The following is a 26,793-nucleotide window of genomic DNA, read 5'->3' on the forward strand; positions in this document are numbered from 1 at the left end:
TAAGGGGACAATCAGACCAGAAGTTATTAAAAGAATGGGGATGTGCTAAAGAGTATATGAAAAAACATTGTTCTGGAGTAAGTATATCGGTATGTAATGAATGATGCTTTACAGGGTTAAAGAAAAAGAAAAATGGTGTAAAAAACTACAATGATGGAAGTAATCTACATTAGACACAATTTACTAAGAGCAAAAATTTTGAGGTCTTAGAACAAAGGAAGGAAATCAATATGTGTCTATGTATGTAATTAGATTAGATTAGAATGATGATATGGTTTTATTTGTAGATGTGTGTGTGTTTTTTGTTCTTTTTTGTGTGTTCTGTTTTCTTCTTTTTTCTTGTTTGCATGGTATTATTTTGGATTCAATGTTTGTTTTTTTGTTATAATTTTGCATTGAAATAAAAAAAAAATAAAAAAGAAGAAAAGAAACTGCACTCTCCTGCCTTTGCTGCAAACCAGTTGTGCCCAATACTGGCAAGCTGTGCCCTTTGCTGGCCTAGTGCCCACCCCACATTTTGGACTACAACTCCCATCAGCTCGGCTGGGGCTGACGGGAGTTGTAAACAACTGGACAGCACCAGGTTAGAAAAACTGCTGCAGCGAGGCTCCTTATGGGGTCCCTGCCATGGGAACATATTTACCCAGTGCTTTTCCAGCTGCACTGGCTCCCAGTGGAGTACAGGGTCAGATTTAAGGTGCTGCTTTTGACCTTTAAAGCCCTTCACGGCCTAGGACCCTCGTACCTACGGGACCGCCTCTCCCAGTATGCCCCACGGAGAGCCTCAAGGTCCATAAATAGGAACACCCTAAAGGTCCCGGGCCCTAAGGAAGTTAGATTAGCCTCAACCAGAGCCAGGGCCTTTTCAGTGATGGCTCCGGCCTGGTGGAACGCTCTGTCTCATGAGACCAGGGCCCTGCAGGATCTGATTTCTTTCTGCAGGGCCTGTAAGACAGAGTTGTTCCGCCTGGCCTTTGGCTTAGAATCAGTCTGATTCCCTCCCCCTCTTTCTTTTTTCCTTTCTCCTCCTGTGATGAGGCTGCATTTTGTATTTTAATCTTGTTTTTTAAGTTGTATTTCAATCAACTTGTTTTTATTATTGGTTGTTAGCCGCCCTGAGCCCAGTCTCGGCTGGGGAGGGCGGGGTATAAATTTTATTATTATTATTATTATTATTATTATTATTATTATTATTATTATTATTATTATTATATTGTGAACTGTTGCCTATCCATATGACCCGCAATGATGAAAAGTTCTTGAAACTCAACTGTAGAACAACCAAAATGGTTCGGAGCAATAGACTTACATATCAGGCAGCAACTTTGGAATCAGCTCCACGGTGAACCTTGACGTCTCCTGGGTGACCTCCACAGGGATCTTTTCCATGGACATAAAGTGGATGCTGAAACGCACCATCGTTGCACCTCGCTGGTCAGATTTCTCATTGTCATCAAACTCATTGGTCCGCCCGTGGGCCACCCAGGTGTACGTAGCAGGGTCGATAGTGAATTTGCCAGCTTCAGCACTTCCCTTAGTCAAGCTGAGCTGCTGGAGGCCACGGCTGAGGACTTCTGCATCATCCTGGGCCCCATCAGCTTTCAGGCCCGAGAGGCGGACGCAGAGGTAGCAGTGGCTGAGGTGCACTTCAATGGCGCACTCCTTCATGAACTCCTTGGTCAAGGAGAACGTCCCCAGGAGGTGTCCTTTCTTTGACCTCTGCTTCTCCCAGGAGATCTTGATGTCGTGCACGATGATGGAGTCGTTTTCTGCCACGGCGCACGAGGCGGCTTCCATGTCGGAGATGGGCAGCCACACTTTGCGATAATCGGAGGCATCCTTGTAAACATCCTTGGAGGCCAGAGTGGCGTATTTGGAGAAGCAGTCGATGGGCCTCTCAGAGTGCTGCAGACATACGTCAAAGCCTGGGACCACAGACCACAGCTGCAAAGACGGCACCAGGAAGCCCCGCTGGACATCGGTGGTGAGCTGGAGGCACAAAACATCTCCGGCGCTGAGCTCCAGGGACAGTTCTACGTAGTGTGAGCACTTGCTTCTCTCCATCCGGCCCATAGTCCTCAGCTGCGTGCTGTGGCCCTTCTCAACCAGGGAGATCATCTCCTCATAATCTTTGTTCCTGACAGCTGCGAGGAGGTTGCGCCAGGCCTGCACGTTGAAGAGGGAGACGCTCTTGTCCCACAGCACTGGTGACTTTGGAGTGCACTCCTTTGAGGTCACCACGGAGTAGATCCTCTTCTTCCACATCAGCCTCACGCTGCTCCGTTCCTCGATGAAGGCCGGTTGTGCCACCAGCTGAAGAGCTCTGTAGTTGACGAGTTGAGGGTCTCGAAGGGTCTCCTTGTTGAGAGGAAACATGATTCTGAAGTTCTTGGCCATCCCTTCCACGCACATCACAAAGGAAACCTTCTGTTGGGCTTGTTGCTTCAGCTGAGTCGCCATCTCCAGCGAGTGGGCCTTCTTCTCATAGGCATTCGCCATGCTGTTTTTCCTGTTGAAATCGTGGCAGAGGAACTCAATGTCCTCTGAGGAGTACTGCACTGGCTTCTTTAAAATCACAGACAGGATGTGGCGCTGGAGGATCAGGTCCATGTAGCGTCGGATGGGGGAAGTCGCCCAGGTGTAAGAGTCCACGTGCAAGGAATAGTGGCCCACTTTGGACTGAGGAGATGAATTGGAGCGAAGGAAAAATGAGCGGGACAGAAGCTTCCGGAACTCCATGTTTGCCGGGGCCAGCTTGGGATGGATGTCGTCCGTTGTAATAAGGTCAAGCATCTTGGGGACATCGCAAGAATCGGCAGCTGACTTGAGGTGGTCCCACAATGAAGTCAGGAGGGTAAATTTCCCGCTGGTCTCCACGTGGACCCCTCTGGCTGCAGCTCCCAGATGATGGGAGAGGTGGGTGGACAGAGGAATTATATCGCGGTATTTGTCCCTCATCTGAGCCATCTGTTGTGGGTTGGGCTCCACCTGGCAGCGCAGAGGGGTTCGATCTCTGGTGGAAGCCTTGTTGGTGAGGAACTCGCCCACGGAACTGTTGAACATGATCATGAACTCCTCAACCATCTGGTGGGAACACCTCTGGCCCAGAGGGCATTCCTCGTCCAGTTGATCATAATAACAGTCTTCATGAAGCCGGGACAGCCGATGTACGCGGGAGAAGTGGTACGCAACCGCAACACAATCCTCCAGGGTATCAAAGTGTAGGGATGGCGCCTCTGCCTTGTAGCAGTTTTTGATGATACACTCTGCCTCCTCATAGGTCAGCTGCCGGTCTGAGCAGATTGTGGACACAGCAAAGGAGACATTTGCCATCTGGTCCGTCTTCTTATCCACCGTGACGAAGAGAGAGATCACAGGCCTATCTTTCTGCGGCAGGAGACTACAGAGGTCTTGGCTTAGCTGAGGCGGGAGCATGCAAACCGGCTCCTTTCCGGGAGCGTAATAGGTGGCTCCCCGGTTCTTCGCTTCCGTATCGAGAGCGCAGCCTTTGGGGATCACAGAAGCAACATCGGCAATGTGGACCCCTATCTCATATTTGTCACCCAGGTCTCGGACACTGATGGCATCGTCCAGATCCCTTGCACCTGGGGGGTCTATGGTGAAGGTGAGGTAAGCCCGAAGGTCTTTCCGGTTACCCTTTGTAAGAGAGAGCTTGCCAGAGGAGATTGTGGCCACCTCTTTGTTCACTGAGGGTGGGTGTTTGCTCCTGAGGCAGTATTCTGTGTCAAGGATACGCAACCCTTCCTCTAGGGTCTTAGCCAGAGGAAGAACCTCCGTAATAATCCCTAAGGGGAAGTAAAAGCCGTTCCGCCAATTCAGGACTTGGACCACAAAGAGGCAGTTCCTCCTCAGTTCTTGGGTTATCTTCTTGCAGGTCTTCAGCTTGATCTTGCCCCCTTGATCCACCCTGCGGATGGGAATGACATTGGGTTCATCTCTCAGCCCCGGGACGAAGATTTTGGTGACGGTCTGGTCAATGGGGACCATGACGCGGGGATCGAACTCGTCCATCATGCAGGTGAAGATGCGGTCCCGGTCAGCCTTCTTCAGAACCCCCACCACTTTCCCACGGAGACTTCCCTCGCCCGTGGCCTTCCCTGGGCCGGGCTGCAGGATCTCCACCAAGACCTGGTCCCCAGTGAAGCCCATCCCACAGTGAACCCGGCCTTTGATGTGGATGTTCAAGGGAGGGACGTCGTCCAGAGTGAAGGCAGACGCTCGGTCATATTGCTCCTTGATGAGCTCACATCGCTTGTACATGTTCGGGTTCATGCGCAGACACTCCTTCATGGTTTGCAGGTGGAAGCTGATGTACTCCTGCCTGCTGCTTTGGACAGTGGCCACCTCGGACTTCACGTTCATCAGCCCTTCGTCGGAGACCGTCACCACCATGTCTTTGCTCTCGTCCAGGAGCTCCTGCAATATGGGGTCGTCGACGTTCAAGCTCTCTGCATCCGACAGCCAGGATTCGGTGTCGCTGCCGTCTTCCTCAAGCTGGGGGCTCCCCCTGTTCCAGCTGGCCCGGTCGCACACCGCCTGCCTTATCTCCTCCAGCGTCAAGGTCTCAGGAGTCACGGTCTTCTTGTCAATGCACTCCTTGAGAAAGCCTTTCCAGACTTTGCTGCACTGCCCGAAGGAACACAAAGCCACTGCGTCCCCCACGACAATGACCTGGGACTGGGCCCTCGTCATGATGGTGTTCAGCATCCGAGCATCGTTGAAGAATTCCAGGTGGGAGCAGTTGACGTGGCAGAGGCTCTCCCTAGTGTGAACGGTGCTGATGATGATAACGCGGAACTCCCTCCCTGTTTTAAAAACAAGACAGAATTGCAAGGAAATGGAAAGGGTTGCGGCTTCCAAATGGAGACCATGAAGCAGAGGTAGATACAGTCAAGAGTCCCTCAAACGGGATCCAGATTTGCCACAATCTCATCATGGAGGGAAAGGCTAAAGGTGGGAACTGAGAGGTGGTCTAAAACATATAATTCGATCCAACCAAGTCCAATGCAACCTAGACTTGTATCGCAACTAAGCCCTACTCACAGGATTTCCATTGATTTCAGCAGGACTTAGCTGGATCGAGAACATTGGGTTCACATAGCTCAGTGATGTCTACTCTAACTGGCAGTGGCTCTCCAGGGTTTCTGGCGGGGGATAGAAGCTGCTCCAGCCCTACTTGAAGGCACCAACCAGGGTTTTAATCTGGGACATGCAAAATGGGATGCTCTATAGCCAAGCTAAGACCTAGGACCATAGGAAGTTGCCTTAGATCAAGTCAGGTCAGTGGTCCATTTAGCAGAGCATTGTCTACATTGACAGGCAGTGGTGAAAGGGTGCTCTGTCACTGAGCTCTGGCCCACCCCTGTGACAGGGAGTGGCTGCTTGGAAAGGGTTATGGGATAGCGTCCTTATTTCTCATAAGCTGTGGTTCCCTTCTTTGGCTTCAAGCACACCTGGCAGCTGGGCAAGTACCAACCTGGCAGATTCTCGTAGCCCTCCACCACCACGTCCCCCAGGCGCTTCTTCCTCAGCTCCTGTCTTATTACATTCACCTGGTGAAAATAAAGAGGAGCCGGTCAGTTCACCAACAGGCAGGTGGCTTTAACAAGGCTGGTTGCGTCCTTCTGCAGCAAGGCTCCCTTGCATGAGGGATGTACATTTTTTGCCATTACGGGTCCTGCTGCATTTCTGCCTCTCATGTAGCTGTTGGAAGCATGTCAAGAGAGTGGGGAGTTGGCAATGCTTGCTACTGATTTATTGCTTCAAAGGAGTTCTAAACTGATCGCACAGTAAATTATCAGAGCAGTGCACAGGGAAGCAAAAATAAACATGCAACACAGAACATAATCACAGTTAAAATAACAGGACAATGCCCAAAGAGAATCAGTGGGCAATAATTAAAAATGTTGTTGAGAATAGGCTTGGGCAGAGACTTCCGGGTTAGCGCCTCCGGCAATGGCGGATTTCCTCTGATCGGGAGGAATCCGCTTCGTGGAAATTAGGGTCTGGACCGCCACGGCGAGGCGGAGACCCATTAAAAACCACACGCGGGAGAAGCCTGTGGACGTGGGATTCGGCTGGCACCTTTTGCGCCTCCCCTACTCGCGGGGAAACCCGGTTTCGGGGATCCGGAGCGACGTGGGGTGAGCGGCACGGTGCTTCGAATCGACTGCTCTTTTCACGGAGTGAAGCCGCATTGCTGTTGCCGGAGAGCGCTGACTTTTTCCTGTGGACAATTGGACTTTAAACAACTACCCGTGAGTAGAACGGAAAATTGGATCTCTACACATCTTTAATTTGGCACCGAAGCGGGAAGGTTCCAAACAGGAAGTCCACCTTCCGCTTTTGTAAATAGATTGAAGCAAAAACATTGCAAGCTAAAGTCTGGAAAGTCTTCTGTAAAGGATTAAATCTCCATTGGTTAAAATTACTAAACCCCACTTGGAAGCAGGAGAAGAGGGGGAAAGTTTAGATTGTTTAAGCCTGCAGGAGAGAGAGTGAAGAAAGATAAATTACCACCGTTTCGAACCTGGGAAGGGGCTGCCAGGAAGACCGATCTTTTGGGAAAGTTCCTCTGTGAATAAAACGTATGTTGACAGATAGTTAAGTAAGAGAAACATATTGATTCCAATGTTTCCTTTTGCACTTAAAAGGAGCAAAATATCTGAAAATCGAAATTAACTTTGTTAACTTTGTTGCTGGACCTGCTTTTAAAAGGACGGATACAAATAGAAATTGTTTCCCCTAGAGGGAGTTTTTGAAACTGTTGCAGGAGTGGAGTTGGGGAATTCTCCAGCTGCAGAGATTAAAGACCGTGAGAACTAGACATTGACCTTGGACAAGAATGTGGACAGAAGAAGCCTTAGTGATTGCTTTTTGTAAAACAAGTGCCTTATTGGAACAGCTTCATGAGAAGATGGATGCGATGACTACTAGCATTGACAATTTTGGACAAAAAAGGATTGATTTGGGACAAAAAGTGAATACTTATACAGAAACTACTCAGGAACCGACCCAGGAATCTGCTTTGACATGGCAAGCTGTGGAAAAGACAAAGGAGGAGGTTGTTGTTGAACCTCAAGTAATACAAGTGGAGAGAGCCTCGGCCTTGTATGAACATAAGCTGTTGTTTTTGAAGACCAAATCTGGAGAAAGCCAGATTTGGAGAGATGGAGTCCCGCTTGGATTGGAGAAGGAAAGTTGGAAAGATCCCCTTATGCAGTGATGTTCTGGCTTTTGGGATCTGGTTTTGGGTCAGGGGGAGATTGGAGTGGCGGGGGACTTTAACTTTGGAGGGATTTTGAAACATGTTCTGAAATATCCTTTGGATTTTAGTTCTGTTTATGGAGAATGGGCTGATCTGTCGAGAAGGGATAAAGACATTGTTAGGTTGGAGTCTCCCCGAGATCTACTCCTCAGTGACAAAGGAAGGAAATTAAGAACAAGATCAGCAGGAGACAAAGTAAAGTGCAGGTATAAATATGAAGAAGATCTGAAGGGACATGGAAAAGAGTTAAGAGCCTTGGATAGAAGATTACCAGGTTGATGGACTAGATGGAATGGATAGAAAGGACTGACAGAACCCGAGACCAGGGAGAAGAGACGGTGGATGAAGATTGGAAGAAATTTTTAAAAATTATTTAGAGAAATATTGTAAAATTAATGAGTGTTAGAAGAATGTTGGAACGAAACTATATGGCTTTAGTAGAAATGTTATAAGGAGTTATGTACAAATAAGTTTTAAGTTTTAGGGTTCTTTATGGTAAGATAAGGTTAAAATAAATTAAGACAATTAAATGACAGAAAATAGTGAAAGATGGAAAGGATTTGCTGAAATAATTAGTAACTAGAATACAAAAAGGGGAGGTGTGAGGAGGTCGATCAAACAAGTTAATGAAAGATAAAGATATGGAAATATTGGATTTGTTTTTTTAAAAAAAATTGCTTTTGTTTTTTGTTTTGATGTATTGTGTGTTTTGTTCTTTTATTCCTTTTTTATATGTATTGACTTGTATTGTTTAATTTCTTTTTTCTCTTTTTTCTCATTTTTTTCTGTAATCTTAAACTTTCAATAAATAAAAATAAAAAAATTCCTTCCAGTAGCACCTTAAAGACCAACTAAGTTAGTTCTGGGTATGAGCTTTCGTGTGCACGCACACTTCTTCAGATACACTGAAACAGAAGTTGCCAGATCCTTCTATATAGTGAGAAGGTGGGGAGGGGTATTACTCAGAAGGGTGGTGGGAATGGGAGATTGGCAGATAGTTGGTCTTTAAGGTGCTACTGGAAGGAATTTTTTTATTTTGACTATGGCAGACCAACACGGCTACCTATCTGTCTCAATAAATATTATTTTTTAAAAAAGAGAATAGGCTTGGGCAAATAAAAAGGTCTTAACAGGAGCACTTGTAATTAGCAGTCTCCATATCAATGTTTGGGATAGTTATCCTCATCTTGCTGGCTACTGTTGGGTAGGATGGAACTTTGCTCTCACCTGCAATATTTCCCCAATTTATTTTGCATGTGGTTATTTTGCATGCTTGCAAGATTTGGCTTTGGAGAGCTTTAGCTTTGGTCTTGCTGCATACAAACCTCCTGGCTTATAAAGCAAGCATTCTTTGGTTTTTTTAAATGTCTTGGTGACCGGGCAATAAAGTTCCCATCATCCCTGACCACTGGTCCTGTTAGCTAGGGATCATGGGAGTTGTAGGCGAAAACTTCTGGAGGGCCGAAAGTTGGGTATGTCTGGTGTAAATGTTATATGTAAAACTGAATAAAAAAATTCTAATAAGAAATGTTGCTCCTCCTGTCACTGAGCACATAAATAATAATAATAATAATAATAATAATAATAATTAATAATAATAATAATAATAATAATAATAATAATAATAATAATAATAATAATACAGTCGTACCTCATGTTACGTTTGCTTCAGGTTGAGCGTTTTCAGGTTGCATCCCGTGGCAACCCGGAAGTACTGGAAAGGATTACCTCCGGGTTTTGCCGCTCGCGCATGTGCAGATGCGAAAAAGGATGTCACACACATGCGCAGAAGCGGCGAGTCGTGACCCACGCAGACGGGGGTTGCATCTCTATCAGATTGCGAGCGGGCCTCCAGAAGGGATCCCATTCGCAACCAGAGGTACCACTGTGATACCTTTATTGTCAATGTACAACCTGTGTACAATGAAATTAACCAAGCCTCCCCCCTACACACAAACACTCAATCCTTTTGCACTTTGTGTGCTTGCCGCCCAACACACCAACCCCAAAACTCAGTTGCACTATATTATTTTCCATTCAGCAGCCTAACAGCCCACGGATAGAAACTGTTTTTTAGCCTGTTAGTATGACTGATTACGCACAGTCCCAACCACGCAGTAACCCTCATGACGCACCTGGATCCCATAAGAGACCACGCATATCCTCCTGAAGTCCCGCTCTCCCCATTGATCCGGCCACCTCTGAGCCATCTCCTCCACCTTCTCCACCACCTGCCCGATCTCGGAGGCGTTGCGCCAGGAGCTGATGGAGGCATCCCACTCGGCGGAACCGGCGACATGGCAGAACATGAGCGGGTGGAACTCGGGGTGCGGAGGGATGTTCCCCATGGCGCGGATGGCGTCCCCTTTCCCAATGTAGAAGTGCCTGGAAACGAAGTCGATGATGCTCGCCGCGGAGCGGTAGTTCTCGTTGAAGATGATCCTGCTCTTCAAGGCCACCTCGTGCTTCTCCTTCTGGTAGTATTGGAAGAGGCGGTTCAGCAGCGTGTGGTCGGCCGACTGCTCCCCGGCCTGCAGGCAGAACAGCTTGGGGGTCGTCTGCATATGGTCCCCCGCGAGGATGATGCGGGTCTCGAAGGTGGCCAGGGAGAGGGGGACTAGGGCCTCGCACTCCAGCATCTGGGCAGCTTCGTCGATCAGGATGTGGCTGAAATAGCCAGGGGTCAGCCCAAGCTCCCGGGACTGCATGGCAGTGGTGATGATGATCCTGTGCCGACCCAGTTCTTCCTTTGTGGGGAGGCGGAAGGAGTCTCGGTTCTGGGAGAAGCAGCAGTAGAGCTTCACGGTGGGGTCTATCACATTGATCCTACGTTTGATGTACACGACCCTTAACGGGACGGCCTCGGGGTGCCCGGATGTCACGTAATCGTGGAAATACTCGCGGATGTATATATCGGCGGCACTGGGGAAATAAGATGGGTTTACTGCAACCATTTAAAAACACAGAGCTTGTAACAAATCAGACCGTTGGTCCATGCAGCTCCATGCTGTCTACACGGACTGGCAGCAGCACTGCAGGATTTTGAGCACGAGTAACTCCTCACGGAGATGCCACAGGGATTGAACCTTTTGCTTCCAAGGCAGACACTCTCCATGTGACAGCCCTTTAGGTAAAGGTAAAGGGACCCCTGACCATTAGGTCCAGTCGTAGCCGACTCTGGGGTTGCGGCGCTCATCTCGCTTTATTGGCCGAGGGAGCCGGCGCACAGCTTCCGGGTCATGTGGCCAGCATGACTAAGCCACTTCTGGCGAACCAGAGCAGCGCATGGAAACGCCGTTTACCTTCCCGCTGGAGCGGTACCTATTTATCTACTTGCACTTTGATGTGCTTTCGAACTGCTAGGTTGGCAGGAGCAGGGACCGAGCAACAGGAGCTCACCCCGTCGCAGGGATTTGAACTGCCAACCTTCTGATCAGCAAGTCCTAGGCTCTGTGGTTTAACCCACAGCACCACCCACGTCCCTTTAGACAGCCCTTTAGACTTTACCTATTGAAAGGGCTGCATGGTGTGGATCTCATATCAGTGTTACGAGAGTGTGAGCAACACATTTCTGTCTCCCCTTTCTCCACACCATGCAGAACTGCAATGGTAACCAGAAGGCTGGCATTTGGAGCCCATCCAGGGCTGGCTGTGGGCAGGATCCTTGCATTGTGGGGGGTTTGACTAGTTGACCCTTGGGATCCCTTCCACCTCTGCCATGCTATGATAATATCAAGCAGCTAAAGGAACTAAAAAATGCTTCTGAAACATTGTCACATGGAGGATGGAGCAAGCTTGTTTTCTCCTGCTCCAGAGGCCCTTAGGGCCTGAAGCAGTGACTCTCCTTCCTTGGAGGTTTTTAATCAGCGCTTGGATGGCCATCGGCCATGGATCATCTAGCTGAGATGCCTGCATTGCAGGGGATTGGACTAGATGACCCCCAGGGTTCCTTCCAACTCTACAATTCTATGATGCTATGTTTTAAAGAGCTTCCAATGTACCTTTAAAGCACATTAAAAAGGTAAAGGGATCTGATTCCCTGAATTCTCCTGTGGTTTCCACCCTTTGGTACTCAGAAGCAAAGCCATCTCCTCTCCAAGGACCCAACTCACCTGTTGGTGTGGGTGCAAATCAGGACGCGGGTCTTTGGCTGTTTGATGATCTCCAAGGTGGCCATGGCCAAGGTGTAGGTCTTCCCGGTCCCAAAGGGCCCGTAGATCAAGAGAGGCGGCACTTGCCGGACCCCAGCCGCCTGCCCGGTGATGAAGGAGATGGCTTGGCTCTGCTTCTTGTTGGCCCTCTGCAGGAGAACCTGACCGAGGGGTCGTGGGATGGAGCAGGCCGCGACGTCGGGGAAGACAAGCTTCTCGTCCTTCAGCTGGTCCACGGCCCAGTGCCACTGCCGGAATTGGAGCTGGTCAATCTGGAACTGGACCTCCACCTTGAGGGACATGTCCGCACAGAGACCCAGCTCCACGCAGCAGCGCTTGGGCAGGAGAAGCCAGATGCTCTTCTCGGCCTTCATCTCAACGGAGACCTCAAAGACGCGGTTGTTGGCCGGAGGGTCCGGGGCCAGGAAGGCAGTTTTGACCATGCGGTAGAGGAGGTAGCCTTCGTCGGAGTCCGGGGTCAGGGAGTAAGGGGTGGGGAGGTGGGCAAAGAGCTCTCCTGGGGGTGCACACCTTATCCCCATGGAAAGGGTCTCCATCATCTGCTGAATGGAGATGGTCACTTGGAAGTTGAGCCTGTATATCAGAACAAGAGGGGGGATCAAAGAGTAGGGAAAGAGGTTGGGAAGAAGGGGAGGAGGCAAGATGGACAAAGAGGCATGAATTTAAAATCTTGAATGATCAAAGCTAAATGTATGCTAAATAGTAATAATAATAAACAGGTAGACTGCAATCGACAGGTCGGCCCCCGGTTGTCAGAAGTCGATCACAGGCTCATTTTTGTCTGCGGGTAAAAAGGGACATGGATGGCACTGTGGGTTAAACCACAGAGTCCAGGGCTTGACGATCAGAAGGTTGGCGGTTCGAATCCCCACGACGGGGTGAGCTCCAGTTGCTCGGTCCCTGCTCCTGCCAACCTAGCAGTTTGAAAGCACGTCAAAGTGCAAGTAGATAAATAAAGGTGAACGGCGGGAAGGTAAACGGCGTTTCCGTGTGCTGCTCTGGTTCTCCAGAAGCGGCTTAGTCATGCTGGCCACATGACCCGGAAGCTTTACGCCCAGCTCCCTTGGCCAATAAAGCGCCGCAGCCCCAGAGTCAGCCACGACTGGACTTAATGGTCAGGGGTCCCTTTACCTTTACCTAAAAAGGAGCATTTGGCTACCCCTCCCTCTTTCCTTTATCTGCGTACAATTTGAAGAGCGGAAGACTGAGTCTCCACTGGCGGGATGACTTATTATTTATCTATTCCCCCCCCCGCAAAAAAATGGGTAGATCACTCCCACTTTTTTATTCTGTGAGTAGATCACAGTCTCTTGGGAGTTGGACATCCCTGTATTACATTATCTCCTAGAGACAACAACCCTGTATTATTACCCCCATAATGCAGAAGGGAAAGCTGAGGCTAAAAAAGCAAGCCGCACACCTCAGGCCACCTTGGCCTCACTCACTTGGCAATCAGCGCTTCCTGCGCCTCTTCCTCCCTGAACAGGAAGTTGTGCATCTGCTCGCGGTAGTTCAGGCGGGCGATGGGCTTGCCCTGGGCACCACGCTGGAAGTCCAGGGAGAGCGACGGGGCCTTGTACTTGGCCAGTAGCTCCAGCTCCTGCCCGGTGCGCTCCACGCTGGGCACCACCACCCGGTTGCCGCTGTGCCACCGCTCAAAGTCCACGAAGCGGCTGCTCTGCCCCGCGGATGACGGGTCCACTTGCCAGGCGGCCTCCCTCTGCCCCACCCGGGCCTGCAGCTTCCGGAGCAGGACCGGGCGCGCGCCAAAGTCGAACACCAGCCACTGCTCATAGACACCGAAGGTCTGGCACTCCAGGCACACCTCCACCTCCGTCGCCGGCGGAGACGCCCGTACAGCCTTGAATCTTTCTCCCGAGGCGTAGGTGAGACCTCGCTTGAGCCCGCTCCCTGCCAGGTAGAAGGTAGCACCAGGAACACGCTTCAGCAGGGCCACATGCACCAGCGGCTTCTGAAATTGGAAGGCGGCCATGTTATCTCACGTCACGTAATAATAATAATAATAATAATAATAATAATAATAATAATAATAATTCATTATGTATACCCCGCCCATCTGGCTGGGCTTCCCCAGCCACTCTGGGCAGCTTCCAACCAAATATTAAAATACAGTAATACATCAAACATTAAAAGCTTCCCTAAAAAGGGCTGCCTTCAGATGTCTTCTAAAAGTCTGTTCTCTTTGACATCTGGTGGAGGGCGTTCCACAGGGTGGGCGCCACTACCGAGAAGGCCCTCTGCCTGGTTCCCTGTAACCTCGCTTCTCGCAGGGAGGGAACTGCCAGAAGGCCCTCAGAGCTGGACCTCAGTGTCCGGGCAGAACGATGGGGGTGGAGACGCTCCTTCAGGTATACTGGACCGAGGCCGTTTAGGGCTTTAAAGGTCAGCACCAACACTTTGAATTGTGCTCGGAAACGTCCTGGGAGCCAGTGTAGGCATTTCAAGACCGATGTTATGCGGTCTCGGTGGCCATTCCCAGTCACCAGTCTAGCTGCCACATTCTGGATTAGTTGTAGTTTCTGGGTCACCTTCAAAGGTAGCCCCACGTAGAGCGCATTGCAGTAGTCCAAGCGGGAGATAACCAGAACATGCACCACTGTATGCCTGTAAGACAGAGCTATTCTGCCTGGCCTTTAATTTGAATTCAGCCTGATCTTTTATTTCCTTTCTCTTCCCTTCCCCTCCCCTTTTTATGAAGATCACTCTCTCTGAGACCCCACAGCTAATTCTCCCCTGGCCTCCTCGCTGGCCCAAGTAGGACCAATTCAGCCAGCTAGCCCCTTGGGATTATCTAATGCTTATTTCACCTAAATTGATTTCTGAATTTTGAATTTTATTGTTATTCATGTTTTTACATTGTATTTCATTCTGCTTTTACAATTAAGTGTTTTAAATTTGTTGTTAGCCTCCCTGCGCCTGGTATTTGAACCAGGAAGGACACAATATAAATAAAAAATTATTATTATTATTATTATTATTACTCTGGCACGCACTCCCACCTGCAGAATGGGGTGGTTTAATCCAGCCCTATCTTCCTAAACTAAGGATATGAGACTCCCTCCTTCAGCATCTCTAGGATTTATTTTGCCTTCTCAAGCTTACCTTGGAATGAACAGTGAAAACCCATCGATAGCGCATCTTCTTGTCCTCCGACTGCACGCGCAGAGGTTGTGGACAGGTGACCTTAACGCCGTCAACATCCTCGGAAATCTGGTGAGAGAGGCAATCAGATGAGCCAAGCGGCCAGTAGCCAATGGCCTGGCCAGATGAGATGGGAGCCTTCCCCCTTTTCGTCACCGTTCAGAAAAAAGATCCCTCTAGGACTACTTATAGAAATTTATCAAAACAAGAGGGAGGTGAGTATGAATTAAAAGAATTTAAGGAATTATCAGGGAAATAAACAACATGGTTACAATATCGTCATTTGAATGAGGTATTTAAGAAAGATAGGATTATGAGGGTTTGGGGAACCAATATCTCAACTGGAGAGAGAACTGTTGGAATGTAATGTAAAAGTGCTGTCTAAAATGTATAAAATATTACTGGAATGGGAGACAAAGGATGAGCAAGGAAAATCCTCAGTGATACATTGGGCAAAAGATATTGGTCACAATATAGACATGGAGGCCTGGGAGCGATTGTGGAATACGGATATAAAATTTACAGCATGTTATGGTCTAAGAGAAAATGATATGAAAATAATATATCGTTGGTATCTAGCACCGAGTAAATTGGCAAAAATGTATAAATCTAAATCAAATAAGTGCTGGAAATGTAAAGAGAAAGAAAGTTCTTTTTTATCATATGTGGTGGTCTTGTAGTAAGGTTAAAGCTTACTGGGAAATGAATTAAAAGGATGTTTAAAATAACCTTTGCAAAAAACAAACCAACCCAGCAGCTTTTCTTTTGGGAATTATAGGGACAGAACTACCTAAATTGGACTCCGGCGGCAAGAATGTTACTTGCTCAAAAATGGAAAAGCAGAAGTCCCAGCAAAGGAGGAATGGATACCAAAACTTATGGAATATGCAGAAATGGTGAAACTTACGATTAAGACTTCGTTGTGGCTTTCCTGGTATTCAGCAAGAAGCCGGTCCTGATACGAAAGGAGGCCATACTGCTTGGCGGTCCGCTTGTTCTTCTCAGAGACCTTTGCCCGCTGAATCCATTCTTCCAGCTCCTGGGCAGAATGGGCGTACGTGCAGTCCTCCCCATATTCACAGACATCAACTCTGCAGGAAGACCCCAACCCAGAGTTGACTCATATGGGATAAAAGAATCAAGACAGGTGCTTTTGGCACAGCCATGCCCTTCAATTTGTATAGCCACACCCAGGGGCACTGAAAAATCATAGGTGGCTGGGTCACCTTTTGAGTGATGCAAAGGTGGAATGGGAACTAATCTGCAAACTGTTCTGGGTAATCTGAGTTAAATCCATCATTCAGTCCGGACGCTGAGATCCAGCTCCAAGGGCCTTCTGGCGGTTCCCTCCCTGCGAGAAGTGAGGTTACAGGGAACCAGGCAGAGGGCCTTCTCAGTGGTGGCACCCTCCCTGTGGAACGCCCTCCCATCAGATGTCAAGGCAATAAACAACGACCTGACCTTTAGAAGACATCTGAAGGCAGCCCTGCTTAGGGAAGTTTTTAAAGTTTGAAGTTTTATTCTGTTTTTAGTGTTCTGTTGGGAGATGCCCTGAGTGGCTGGGTGTAGTATAAATAAATTATTATTAGCATTAGTATTATTATTATTATTTACACTCTGGCTTTTTCCCTGACAGAGCATCAAGGTGGTTTACAGTTAAAATAATTACCGCTAAAAACAAAAAACCCATCATTAATAAACAATTAAATACATATGCATGCTGAGATTCCTGCATTACAGGGGCTTGGACTATATAAGGACCCTTGGGGTCTTTTCCAACTCAGCAATTCTGTGGTTCTACGGATGTCATACATATAAGTGCAATAACGCCAGTCATTTTATTAAAAGCAGACAGACCCCCCCAAGCCACTTAGAACAAGAAAGTCATCACCTGCCGTCGGAAGGACAAGGAGGGAGCCAGTCTGGTTTCTCAGGGTGGGAGGAGTTCCAAAGTTTGGGAGCAGCCACCGAGAAGGCCCTGTCCTCCATCTCCACCAAACATGCCTTATTGCAGTAATCTAATTGGGATGTAACTTTTAACCACGCAAATGCACTCCTGGCCGCCAGAGAGACCCGGGCCCAGGAAAGAATAACTGCAGCGCTTACCTTTTGCAAAGGGCAAAAGCCGTCAGGCCGTAGGGAGGGGCGCGGTGAGCCCACTCAGTCACGGGGTCCGTGGCAATCATCTGGGTGTGCTCCACAGAGGAGCAGTGGTTCTCAAAGGACTCCTGGGAGTTGCAGGTCACCAGGCAGACCCTGCAGTAGAACTGCACGCTGGGCTGCAAGACCTCCTCGCCCGGCTTGCTCTCCACCCCTGGCAGATGGAGGAGATCTCTGCGCAACAAGCCTCGGTTCGCCTCCGCCTCCCAGACGGCCTGCTCCACGTCGCTGTGGGAGTAGTTGCACCGGTGAACAGTGTGGCGGCAAGGTTTGCCGGCGGAGACGTATCTGCAGTAGCTGAACTTCTTCAAGCCTCCTGGGCAGGGCCGGACTTCCGTGTACTGCTCCTTCTTCTTGCCGTCAGAGATCACGTGGACCAAAAGGGATCCCCAGTGCCCCTGGCAAGCTGGCGCCGAGTCCTTAACAGAGATCCTCTGTGGGGTCTGGTAAAAGCAGACCCGGCAGATCTCCTGGAAACGGCCCCCGAACTCACTCCGGATTTCCTCCGAGATGCTGAGAGCCGGAGGTCTGGAAAGGCCGTTGGCGGAGCTGCCGACCTGTGCCTGCTGCACCAGCCTCTTCAGGGCCCGCCTTTCCATGTTGTTGGCGCGCTCGAACGTCCACACTAACACCTCCTCCCAGCTCCAAGCGAAGGTGCAGCGGTTGCGGTGCTTGGTGCAACCCAAGCCGGCGATGTAATACCTGCAGACGTCGTAGTGCGTGGGGTTTGGGAAGCTGGGACGCCTGTCTACCTTTCGCCACAGCTTCCCCCGTTTGCCTCTGCGCCGGCCCAGGAGAATCTCCATCATGCAGCGGTGTGCCACCTCCTTCAACCTGTAGGTGCTCTCGTTCTCCTGCTGGGCACATTTTGAGCAAGCCAGGTGTAAGGTGAGTTGCTGCTGGAGACCGTCCAGCGGTGTCGCAACCGCCCCGTTCAACAGGGGCATCTTTTGAAAAGGTCCTATGAGCTCACACAGCAGAGAATAATCGGTTCTGTGAGATGTCGATCCAAGGCAGCTACGGATGCCCAGCGAAGGGTAGCTCCCGTCGCAGCTCTCAAAACTCCTAAAAATTAACAACAAGAGGAGATTAAGGAATCTGCCTTGAAACAAGTCAGCCCTTCTTTTTCATAAGCAATTAGCGTTTTATTCAGAACTGTTTTTAAAAGTCCACAGTTTTAAGAAGCCCTAAACAGCCTCAGGGATAGAGCATCTCCACCCCCATCATTCAGCCCAGACACTGAGGTCCAGCTCCGAGGGCCTTCTGGTGATTCCCGCACTGGGGAAGTGAAGCTACAGGGAACCAGGCACAGGGCCTTCTCAGTGGTGGCACCTGCCCTGAATAATGCCCTCCCATCAGATGTCAAGGAAATAAACGGTCAGATGGGTGGGGTATAAGTATGTTGTTGTTGCTCATAGAATAGTAGAACAGTAGAGTTGGAAGGAACCCTGGGGGACCGCCTCTCCTGGTATGCCCCGCAGAGGACCTTAAGGTCCATGAATAACCATAGTTTAGAGGTCCCGGGCCCTAAGGAAGTCAGACTATCCTCCACCAGGGTCAGGGCCTTTTCAGTGATGGCTCCGACCTGGTGGAATGCTCTGTCCCATCAGATTAGGGCCCTTCAGGACTTAACCTCCTTCCATTGGGCCTGTAAGACAGAGCTATTCTGCCTGGCCTTTAATTTGAATTCAGCCTGATCTTTTATTGACTTTCTCTTCCCTCCCCCTCTCCTTTTTTAATAATAATAATAATAATAATAATAAATTTTATTTATATCCCACGCTCCCCAGCCAAAGCCGGGCTCACAGTGGATAACAACAGTAATTTTATGAAGATTACCCGCTCTGAGACCCCACAGCTAATTCTTCCCTGGCCTCCTCGCTGGCCCAAGTAGGACTAATTCAGCCAGCTAGCCCTGGGGATTATCTAATGCTTATTAGATGTATTTCCCCTAAACTGATTTCTGAACTTTGAATTTTATTGTTATTCATGTTTTTATACTGTATTTTATGCTGCTTTTACAATTAAGTGTTTACTTTTTTGTTAGCCGCCCCGAGTCCGGTTTTTGAACTGGGAAGGGCAGGGTATAAATAATAATTATTAATTATTATTATTATTATTATTATTATTATTATTATTATTATTATTATTATTATTATTATTTATTATTATCCAGTCCAACCCCCTGCAATGCAGGAATCTCAACAAAAGCATCCATGACAGGTGGCCATCCACCCTCTGCTTAAAAGCTTCCAAGGAGAGTCCACCACCTCTCAAGGAAGTCCATTTCACTGTCAAACAGCTCTTACTGTCAGGAAGTTCTTCCTGATGTTTAGTCAGAATCTCTTTTGTTGTTACTTGAAGCCATTGGTTCAAGTCCTACCCTCCAGAGAAGGAGAAAGGAGGAGAACAGAAGGCCAGACATCCAGAAGTCAGGCCCTTAAGCCCTTATTTGTTTTCTTTCTGTCTTGCAAGCAACTTTGATTTCCCTAGATAGCAAAGCAGGATAGCAGTTCTTTGAAATACAGCGGACGCTCGGGTTGCAAACGTGATCCGTGCAGGATGCACGTTTGCAACCCGCAGCGTTCGCAACCCGCGTCTGCACACGCGGCGATTTGGTGCTTCTGCGCATGCGCAAAGCGCAATTTAGCACTTCCGCTCATGCGCAACCGCCGAAACCCGGAAGTAACCCGTTCTGGTGCTTCCGGGTTTCGGCGGTCCGTAACCCAAAAAAACGCAACCTGAAGCGGCTGTAACCCGAAGTATGACTGTATTTTAACGGAAGTATTGAGAATGGGCAGCAGTGGATTGGAGGGGTAGAATTTAACAAACCTTGTGTATGGACTACAAATTCATCCAGCGGCACCTTTAAGGGGTAGGCAGCACACAATATGACGCAGTACCTTCTCTCTCTCTCTCTCTCTCTCTCTCTCTCTCTCTCTTGTTTTGCCAAGTACAATATTGGGATCATTGCTGTGACCGAAAATCCTCTCCTAAACCTTCCTTGCCCCCAAACCTGGCTGACTTCCATGGGCTTCTCAGAACCTTGCTCCACCAGGCACTGGTTTCTCTGCCAACTGCGTTGCACCAGCTCATCAGAGCCACGTCCTGCTTGCAGCAAAACAGGAACCAGCTCTCCCAGCTGTCTTCCTCGCTATACATCGCCCCAAGCCAGCAATGCTGATTTTTTCCATTGTGCTAATAGACTAGTGTTAGAAGCTCAGATATATAAACCAGGTGCCAAATGGCTCCTTAAACCAAGGTTACGGTAGCCAAAACGGAATGTCTAGCGGCCATTTTGGGGCACAGTGGCTCTAAAAGTCTTATTTTTCAAAGGATGGCTATGAATGATTATCAGTTAAACATCTGGCTAGTTCAGATGACAACCGCGAGCCATCTTAAGAACTTTGAGAACTCAAAGAAGAAAAGGCATTTGATCCAGGGATAGTCAACATGTCTATCGGCCTATTCCGACCTCTTTTCCTTAATGGTGCCTGCTCCAGCTGAGGCTGAATGGAAAAGGCATTTTGGTACCTGGAATTCAACAGGATGGGGTCTTGGTGTATGGAGACAGTCCAGATCTAATGATCCCCAGAAGGTGGAGATGTCAGGCACAATCCTGGCGCCAGGCATCTTCACTTGGTGGCAAGTGCTTGACGGCTAGCTGCAAAAGGGGCCTGGCGCCCAGATAATTTCGAATACTGCAACAGAGATATTTGCGCTGGAGGGACCAAGGACTTCATTTGGACTTTCTGCGTGCAAACACATGGTTCTGTCCTCTCCAGATGTTATGGACTACTGGTCTCATGAGCCTCAGCCAGCACAGCTAAATAAACTTTCCACTTCTCCTCCAACAAACCATGGGATGTAAGCCAAGAACAAGCCATGATCCCCAATTCAGACATAATGCTAAGCAGTGTCAGGGAAAGCAAAATGTCACTTAGAGAAAGATCTGAGAAGGTTGGATATGTTTTCTTCTGGATTGTTTTATTTGATGTTTCAAACCGCTTTGAGGTTTTCTCTTTAAAATCTAAAGCAGTATAGAAACAACAACAAACAACTTATGGGGGAATGGCACCTAAAAACTCTGTATTGTGGCGACCGTAACTTGGCTTAAGGTGCCATTTGGCAATTCGCTGACACAGTGGACGTTCGGGTTGCGAATGTAATCCGTGCGGGATGCACGTTCGCAACCCACATCTGCGCACATGCAGGTTGCAATTTGGCACTTCTGTGCATGCGCAAAGCGCGATTTAGCGCTTCTGCGCATGTGCAACCACTGAAACCCGGAAGTAACCCGTTCCCGTACTTCTGGGTTTCGGCGGTCCGTAACCTGAAAAATCGAACATCCATGAACATCCGCCTTGTCTAGCGTCCATTCCGGTGAACGTCCGTGGCAAACCCGGAAGTACCGGAATGGGTTACTTCCGGGTTTGCCGCTTACGCATGTGCAGAAGTGCTAAACCACGCTTTGCGCATGCGCAGAAGTGCAAACTGCTCCGCGCACATGCACAGACATGGCGCTTTGCAATGCGTCCGTTTCGGCTAGCGGCCGGGGCTCTGGAACGGATCCCGGTCGCAAAACAAAGTACGACTGTATACCAGAGTTTCTAACACTGTTTGCACTCAAAGTAACTAGAAGAGGACTAACATCGTACGCAGCCCTGAGAGTGACTGGCATTCCCCTTGGCCCAGCCCCAGGGAGAAGGATGGCTGGTTGGGGAGAAGGAGGAACAAAGTCAAGGAGACCACACAGTGTGGGTGTCGGCGCTGCATCAGCAGATGTGAGCCTGAAGGAATGACTGTAGGTCGAGTCATTCTCAAAACCGAAAGGGAAATGTCTGCAGCAAACAAAACAAAAAAAATTAAACAAATAGGGAGTCCCAAGAGAAGCCTTCGAAAGTTAAAATGCAAGATCTGTGAGTCACTGGCAGCTTGACCCAGAAACTGGGTGGGGCAAGACCACAACATCATTTGTTTGCAGAGATACCGTGCAGATGCGAGATGAGATTTGCTCTCCAGCTGGGCAAACAGTCACTCCCAGCATCGCTCTGACAAATGCAAAGCACTCTTTTGAGGGCCTCTGAGAACTGGACAAAAACTAAAAACAAAGGTGGACATCCGCATCTGCTTGGCACTGGGGCACCCCCAATGCAAAGGAAACACATACACACCATGCTAGCGAACCACAAAACCATGGATTGCCAACGTGGCACTCGTGGCTGCTCATGTGCTTTCACAGGCAGTGCTAGAAACTCAGACATAAAAGCTAATCGCCAAATGGCACCTTATAATAATTGTTTTTCAGTTCATTTCTATACCGCTTTATATTTTAAAGAGGGGGGAATCTCAAAGTGGTTTGCAACACATTAAAACATCACATAAAACAATCCAGAAGAACACAAATTCAAGGGAAATATTTCAGATCTTTCTCTAAGTGACATTTTGCTTTCCCCATGTTTATTTACCTACTCAGTTTATAGAGTTGCCCCCCTAGCAGGAGGACTCTAGCAGTGTGGTTAGAGTGTTGGACTAGGGCCTGGGAGATCTGGGTTCAAATCCCCAGGAAGCTGACTGGGTGACCTTGGAGTCAGATGCAGCCCCTTAACCCACCTCACAGGGTCATTGCTGTTGTAGTACAAAACATCTCCAGGGCACCTGGTTGTGGGGAAGGCAGGTTTAGTGCCTCGGTGGTTCTGGTCTGTATAATAGGCACAATACAGAAAGACCTAGCCTCTGCAACTCTGAAAATGTGGGCTTCTTTGTTTTTCATAGACTGAAGGGGCCTAATCGTGCACTCAAGGAGGGCAGCCAATGTAAACTGAATCCTGGTCGATAAGTACCGGGCAGTGACATTTCAACCCAAAATGTCACAGTTCACCAGGCAAGCTGCCCTTTTCGATAGCAGCCTTAAACTCTGCCAGTTTAAACTAGTTTAAGGGACACCTCTTTCCCCGCCAAGTCCAAAGGAACCGCCAGCTTGCCCTTCGCTACTTTCAGAATACATGCAGGGACTGTCATTTTTTTACAGAAAGACTCGTTCTTGCTGGTATAATCTTAACATTTACAACCAGATGAAGGTTTCGTTTTTGGAATAATAAATTTTCAGAGTAATTTTTACAATTATATCAAAAATTACTGATTCGGTTATACTATTAGAAATACATAGACAGTTAACGATGACATTATTGTGAGGTTTATTAAGTTAACTGTTTATGTTTGGACAACGTTTCTGCTGTACTTTATTGGAAGGAGAAAAATAATCATTTCCTTAATAACAATTTATTTAACTAGAACAGTAATATTATAGCATATGTATCCATGTTTGTTAATGTGGTTAAACACTTAAGAAAAAAACTGAAGACAGTTTTAGCACACATGAAAAACTTAAAATAAATCCTTATTTCCCGATGAATAGCCTTTCTAAGTCAAAATATGTGAACTCCGAATTATGGTGCTGGAGGAGACTCTTGAGAGTCCCATGGACTGCAAGAAGATCAAACCTCTCCATTCTTAAGGAAATCAGCCCTGAGTGCGCACTGAAAGGACAAATCTTGAAGCTGAGGCTCCAAGACTTTGGCCACCTCTTGAGAAGAGAAGACTCCCTGGAAAAGACCCTGATGTTGGGAAAGATGGAGGGCACAAGGAGAAGGGGATGACAGAGGACGATATAGTTGGATAGTGTTTCTCGAAGCTACTAGCATGAGTTTGACCAAACTGCAGGAGGCAGTGGAAGACAGGAGTGCCTGGCGTGCTCTGGTCCATGGGGTCACGAAGAGTCGGACACGACTAAACAACTAAACAACAACAACAAGGTAGCAGCTGGGACACGGGTGGCGCTGTGGTCTAAACCACAGAGCCTAGGACTTGCCAATCAGAAGGTCGGCGGTTCGAATCCCCGTGACAGGGTGAGCTCCCGTTGCTCGGTCCCTGCTCCTGCCAACCTAGCAGTTCGAAAGCATGTCAAAGTGCCAGTAGATAAATAGGTATCGCTCCGGCGGGAAGGCAAACGGCGTTTCCGTGCGCTGCTCTGGTTTGCCAGAAGCAGCTTAGTTAAGCTGGCCATACGACCTGGAAGCTGTCTGCGGACAAATGCCGGCTCCCTCAGCCAGCAAAGCGAAATGAGCGCCGCAACCCCAGAGTCGTCCGCGACTGGACCTAAAGGTCGGGGTGCCTTTACCTTTAAGGCAGCAACTACAGAAAGAATCTCACCAACTGAAAAAAATTGGTGTCCAGGTGGAAAAATCAAAATTGGAAACAGAACTGTTAGATCCCAAAACTAAGAATTTGTCAAGAATATATAACTTGCTGTTGAAATGGAATACTCAGGATGAAACGGTGAAATCAACTATGATTAAATGGGCACAAGATGTAGGACATAATATTATGATGGCTGACTGGGAACAGTTATGGACCACAGGTATGAAGTTTACGGCATGTAATGCCCTAAGAGAGAATATAATGAAAATGATCTACAGGTGGTACATGACACCAGTCAAGCTTGCAAAAATATACCACTTGCCCGATAATAAATGTTGGAAATGCAAAGAGACTGAAGGCACATTTTTTCACCTTTGGTGGACGTGCCCAAGGATTAAGACATTCTGGGAGATGATTTATAATGAAATGAAAAAGGTATTTAAATATACCTTTCTGAAGAAACCAGAGGCCTTTCTCCTGGGCATGGTCGGCCAATTGGTGCCAAAAAAGGATAGAACTTTTTTTTATGTATGCCACAACAGCAGCAAGAATACTACCCACCCGGGAAGAATGGCAGATGAAGGTGATGGACTACATGGAATTGGCGGAAATGACTGGCAGAATCGGAGACCAGGGAGAAGAGTTGGTGGAAGAAGATTGGAAGAAATTTAAAGTTTATTTACAGAAACATTGTAAAATTAAGGAATGTTAGAAGGATGTTGGAATGAAATAATGTGGTTTTAGCAGAAATGCTATAAAGGATTAAGAAAAAATAGATTGCTAAATGGTGAAGGAGGGAAAGTAAAGTTACATTATATGAAGATAAAATAGAGGACAAAAATTGGAAAAGATGGAAAGGACTTGCTGAAATAGCTAATTGAACTAGAATACAAAAAAAGGGAGGTGTGAGGAGGTCAAGGAAATAAGCAAATGAAAGATAAGTTATGGGAAGATTCTTTGTATTTTTTTGTTTCTTTTCTTTTTTCTCTTTGTTCTTTTTTTATTGCGATGTGATGTCTTGTATCTTTTTAATATGCTGTTTTTTTTTAATTTTTTCTTTTTGTAACCCTTTAAAATTAATAAATAATATTTTTTAAAAAAGAATCTCACCAACTGCACTGTGCTATCTATGGACCCTTTTGCTACATTCACACCTTCCCCTGTGCCACACTGTTCTTATTTCAGGCTCAGATTCCACCTGGGGCACTGCTGCCCAGACAGGAGCACTCCTCTCATCTCACAAGGTGATAAATGCCACTTAATTTTCACTTCCTGATTCTGACTGCTTTGCCTGGGAGCAGCCAAAGATGCAAATCGTTTTTGTGTGATTGGGAGTGGGGAGGGGACAACCACTAATAGACGCTCTTTTGTTTCCAAGGCAAACTTGGATAATAAACCACAGCAAACCTGCGGTAACATAGCAGAGAGAAGCCGAGGGTGGCATTCATTTGAGGACACTTGAGGAAGTGTCTTATGGGACTGTACGCAAGGTGTTGCCAGAATCCCAACTCCCATCAGTCCTAAAGCCACGCTGGCTGAGGCTGATGGGAACTGGAGTCCTTCAACATCTGGAAGGGCAAAGTTCCCCAGCGTTGCTTTACAACAAACCTGTAACGCCAGACCGCATTTTTAACCTTATCTTGCAGAATGCGGGCGGATTGCTTAAGGTCGCCTTCTGAAACAGAGACTTCCCGATTCAGAGCTTACACACTTTTGCCGCTATTTCACATGAGGTTCCACCCCACCTCTGTCACCAAGGACAAATATATGAAGCCACGCCTCTGCGCAATGGTGCAATAACGGAGCCCGGGCAAAGACCCACAAACAGCCACAGAATGCAGGCTAGGAATAAAATGCTGTCCGGTTTGCAAATATTAACAGCTCCTGTTGCATCAGGGAGAAGACTCCTGGAACTGAGCTGGCAGTCGCTGTGTTTCCAAAGAAACCTTCTCTCCGAGTTGCCAGCACATGCCTCTCCCCCAATTCCATCCCACCTCACTCACCCTCTCCTTTTCCCAGCTGCTTTGACTGTTACCAGTTCTGCACCAGGACAGGGTTTGAGGACGGCTGTCACATAGTCTGAACAGATGCAGGGGAGCAGATCTGAGTGGCTTCTGTTTGTCAAGGCAAGAGGTGCCTGGAACCTGGACTAAATCATAGAAATGGACAGTTGGCAGGGACCCTGAGGGTCATCTAGTCCAACCCCCTGCAATTCAGGAATGTGCAGCTGTCCCTTACAGGGATTGAACCTTGGATCTGTCCACAAGCATCAGTCAGACACAAAGCTTTGTCTTCATCGCTGATGATTCTATCCAGTGTTGGAAATTCGCCAGGCACCAGGCATGGTTTACGACTGGCACAGGTCCAACTGCAATCACGCGGAGATCCCTGGATGCCTGGTTAGCAACAAACATCTCCATCTGGCTGGCCCCTCCAGCTTTCTTAAGCAGCTAAGCAGATGAGCTTAATAATAATAATAATAATAATAATAATAATAATAATAATAATAATAATACATTTTCATTTATACCCCGTCCTTCCTGGTTCAAAAACCGGGCTCAGGGCGGCTAACAACATTGGATTCATTGCATTCATATCCCACCTTTTTCTCCAAAGAATACAGTGGTACCTCGGGTTAAGTACTTAATTTGTTCCAGAGGTCTGTTCTTAACCTGAAGTCTAATTAAGCTAATGGGGCCTCCTGCTGCCGGAGCACGATTTCTGTTCTCATCCTGAAGCAAAGTTCTTAACCTGAAGCACTATTTCTGAGTTAGCGGAGTCTGTAACCTGAAGCGTATGTAACCTGAAGAG

At 47.9% G+C, this 26,793-nt stretch overlaps 1 protein-coding gene across 1 annotated transcript in view; it reads right to left on the reverse strand.

Annotated features, from left to right (window-relative positions):
- Positions 1-26,793, reverse strand: part of HELZ2 (helicase with zinc finger 2) — a 52,863-nt gene that overhangs the window by 18,820 nt on the left and 7,250 nt on the right. Inside the window, exons 2-9 of the mRNA XM_081195935.1 lie at positions 16,729-17,847; positions 15,530-15,713; positions 14,584-14,691; positions 12,906-13,432; positions 11,401-12,033; positions 9,424-10,210; positions 5,498-5,573; positions 1,310-4,826 (exon numbers count right to left, since the gene is read on the reverse strand). Coding sequence (XP_081052061.1) covers positions 1,310-4,826; positions 5,498-5,573; positions 9,424-10,210; positions 11,401-12,033; positions 12,906-13,432; positions 14,584-14,691; positions 15,530-15,713; positions 16,729-17,729 — 6,833 coding nt within the window. The 5' untranslated portion in view covers positions 17,730-17,847. The remainder of the gene's footprint in view (positions 1-1,309; positions 4,827-5,497; positions 5,574-9,423; positions 10,211-11,400; positions 12,034-12,905; positions 13,433-14,583; positions 14,692-15,529; positions 15,714-16,728; positions 17,848-26,793) is intronic.

The sequence above is a fragment of the Podarcis bocagei genome (genome assembly GCF_964188305.1).
Source record: "Podarcis bocagei genome assembly, chromosome: 5".
NCBI classification, from domain to species: Eukaryota; Metazoa; Chordata; class Lepidosauria; order Squamata; family Lacertidae; genus Podarcis; species Podarcis bocagei.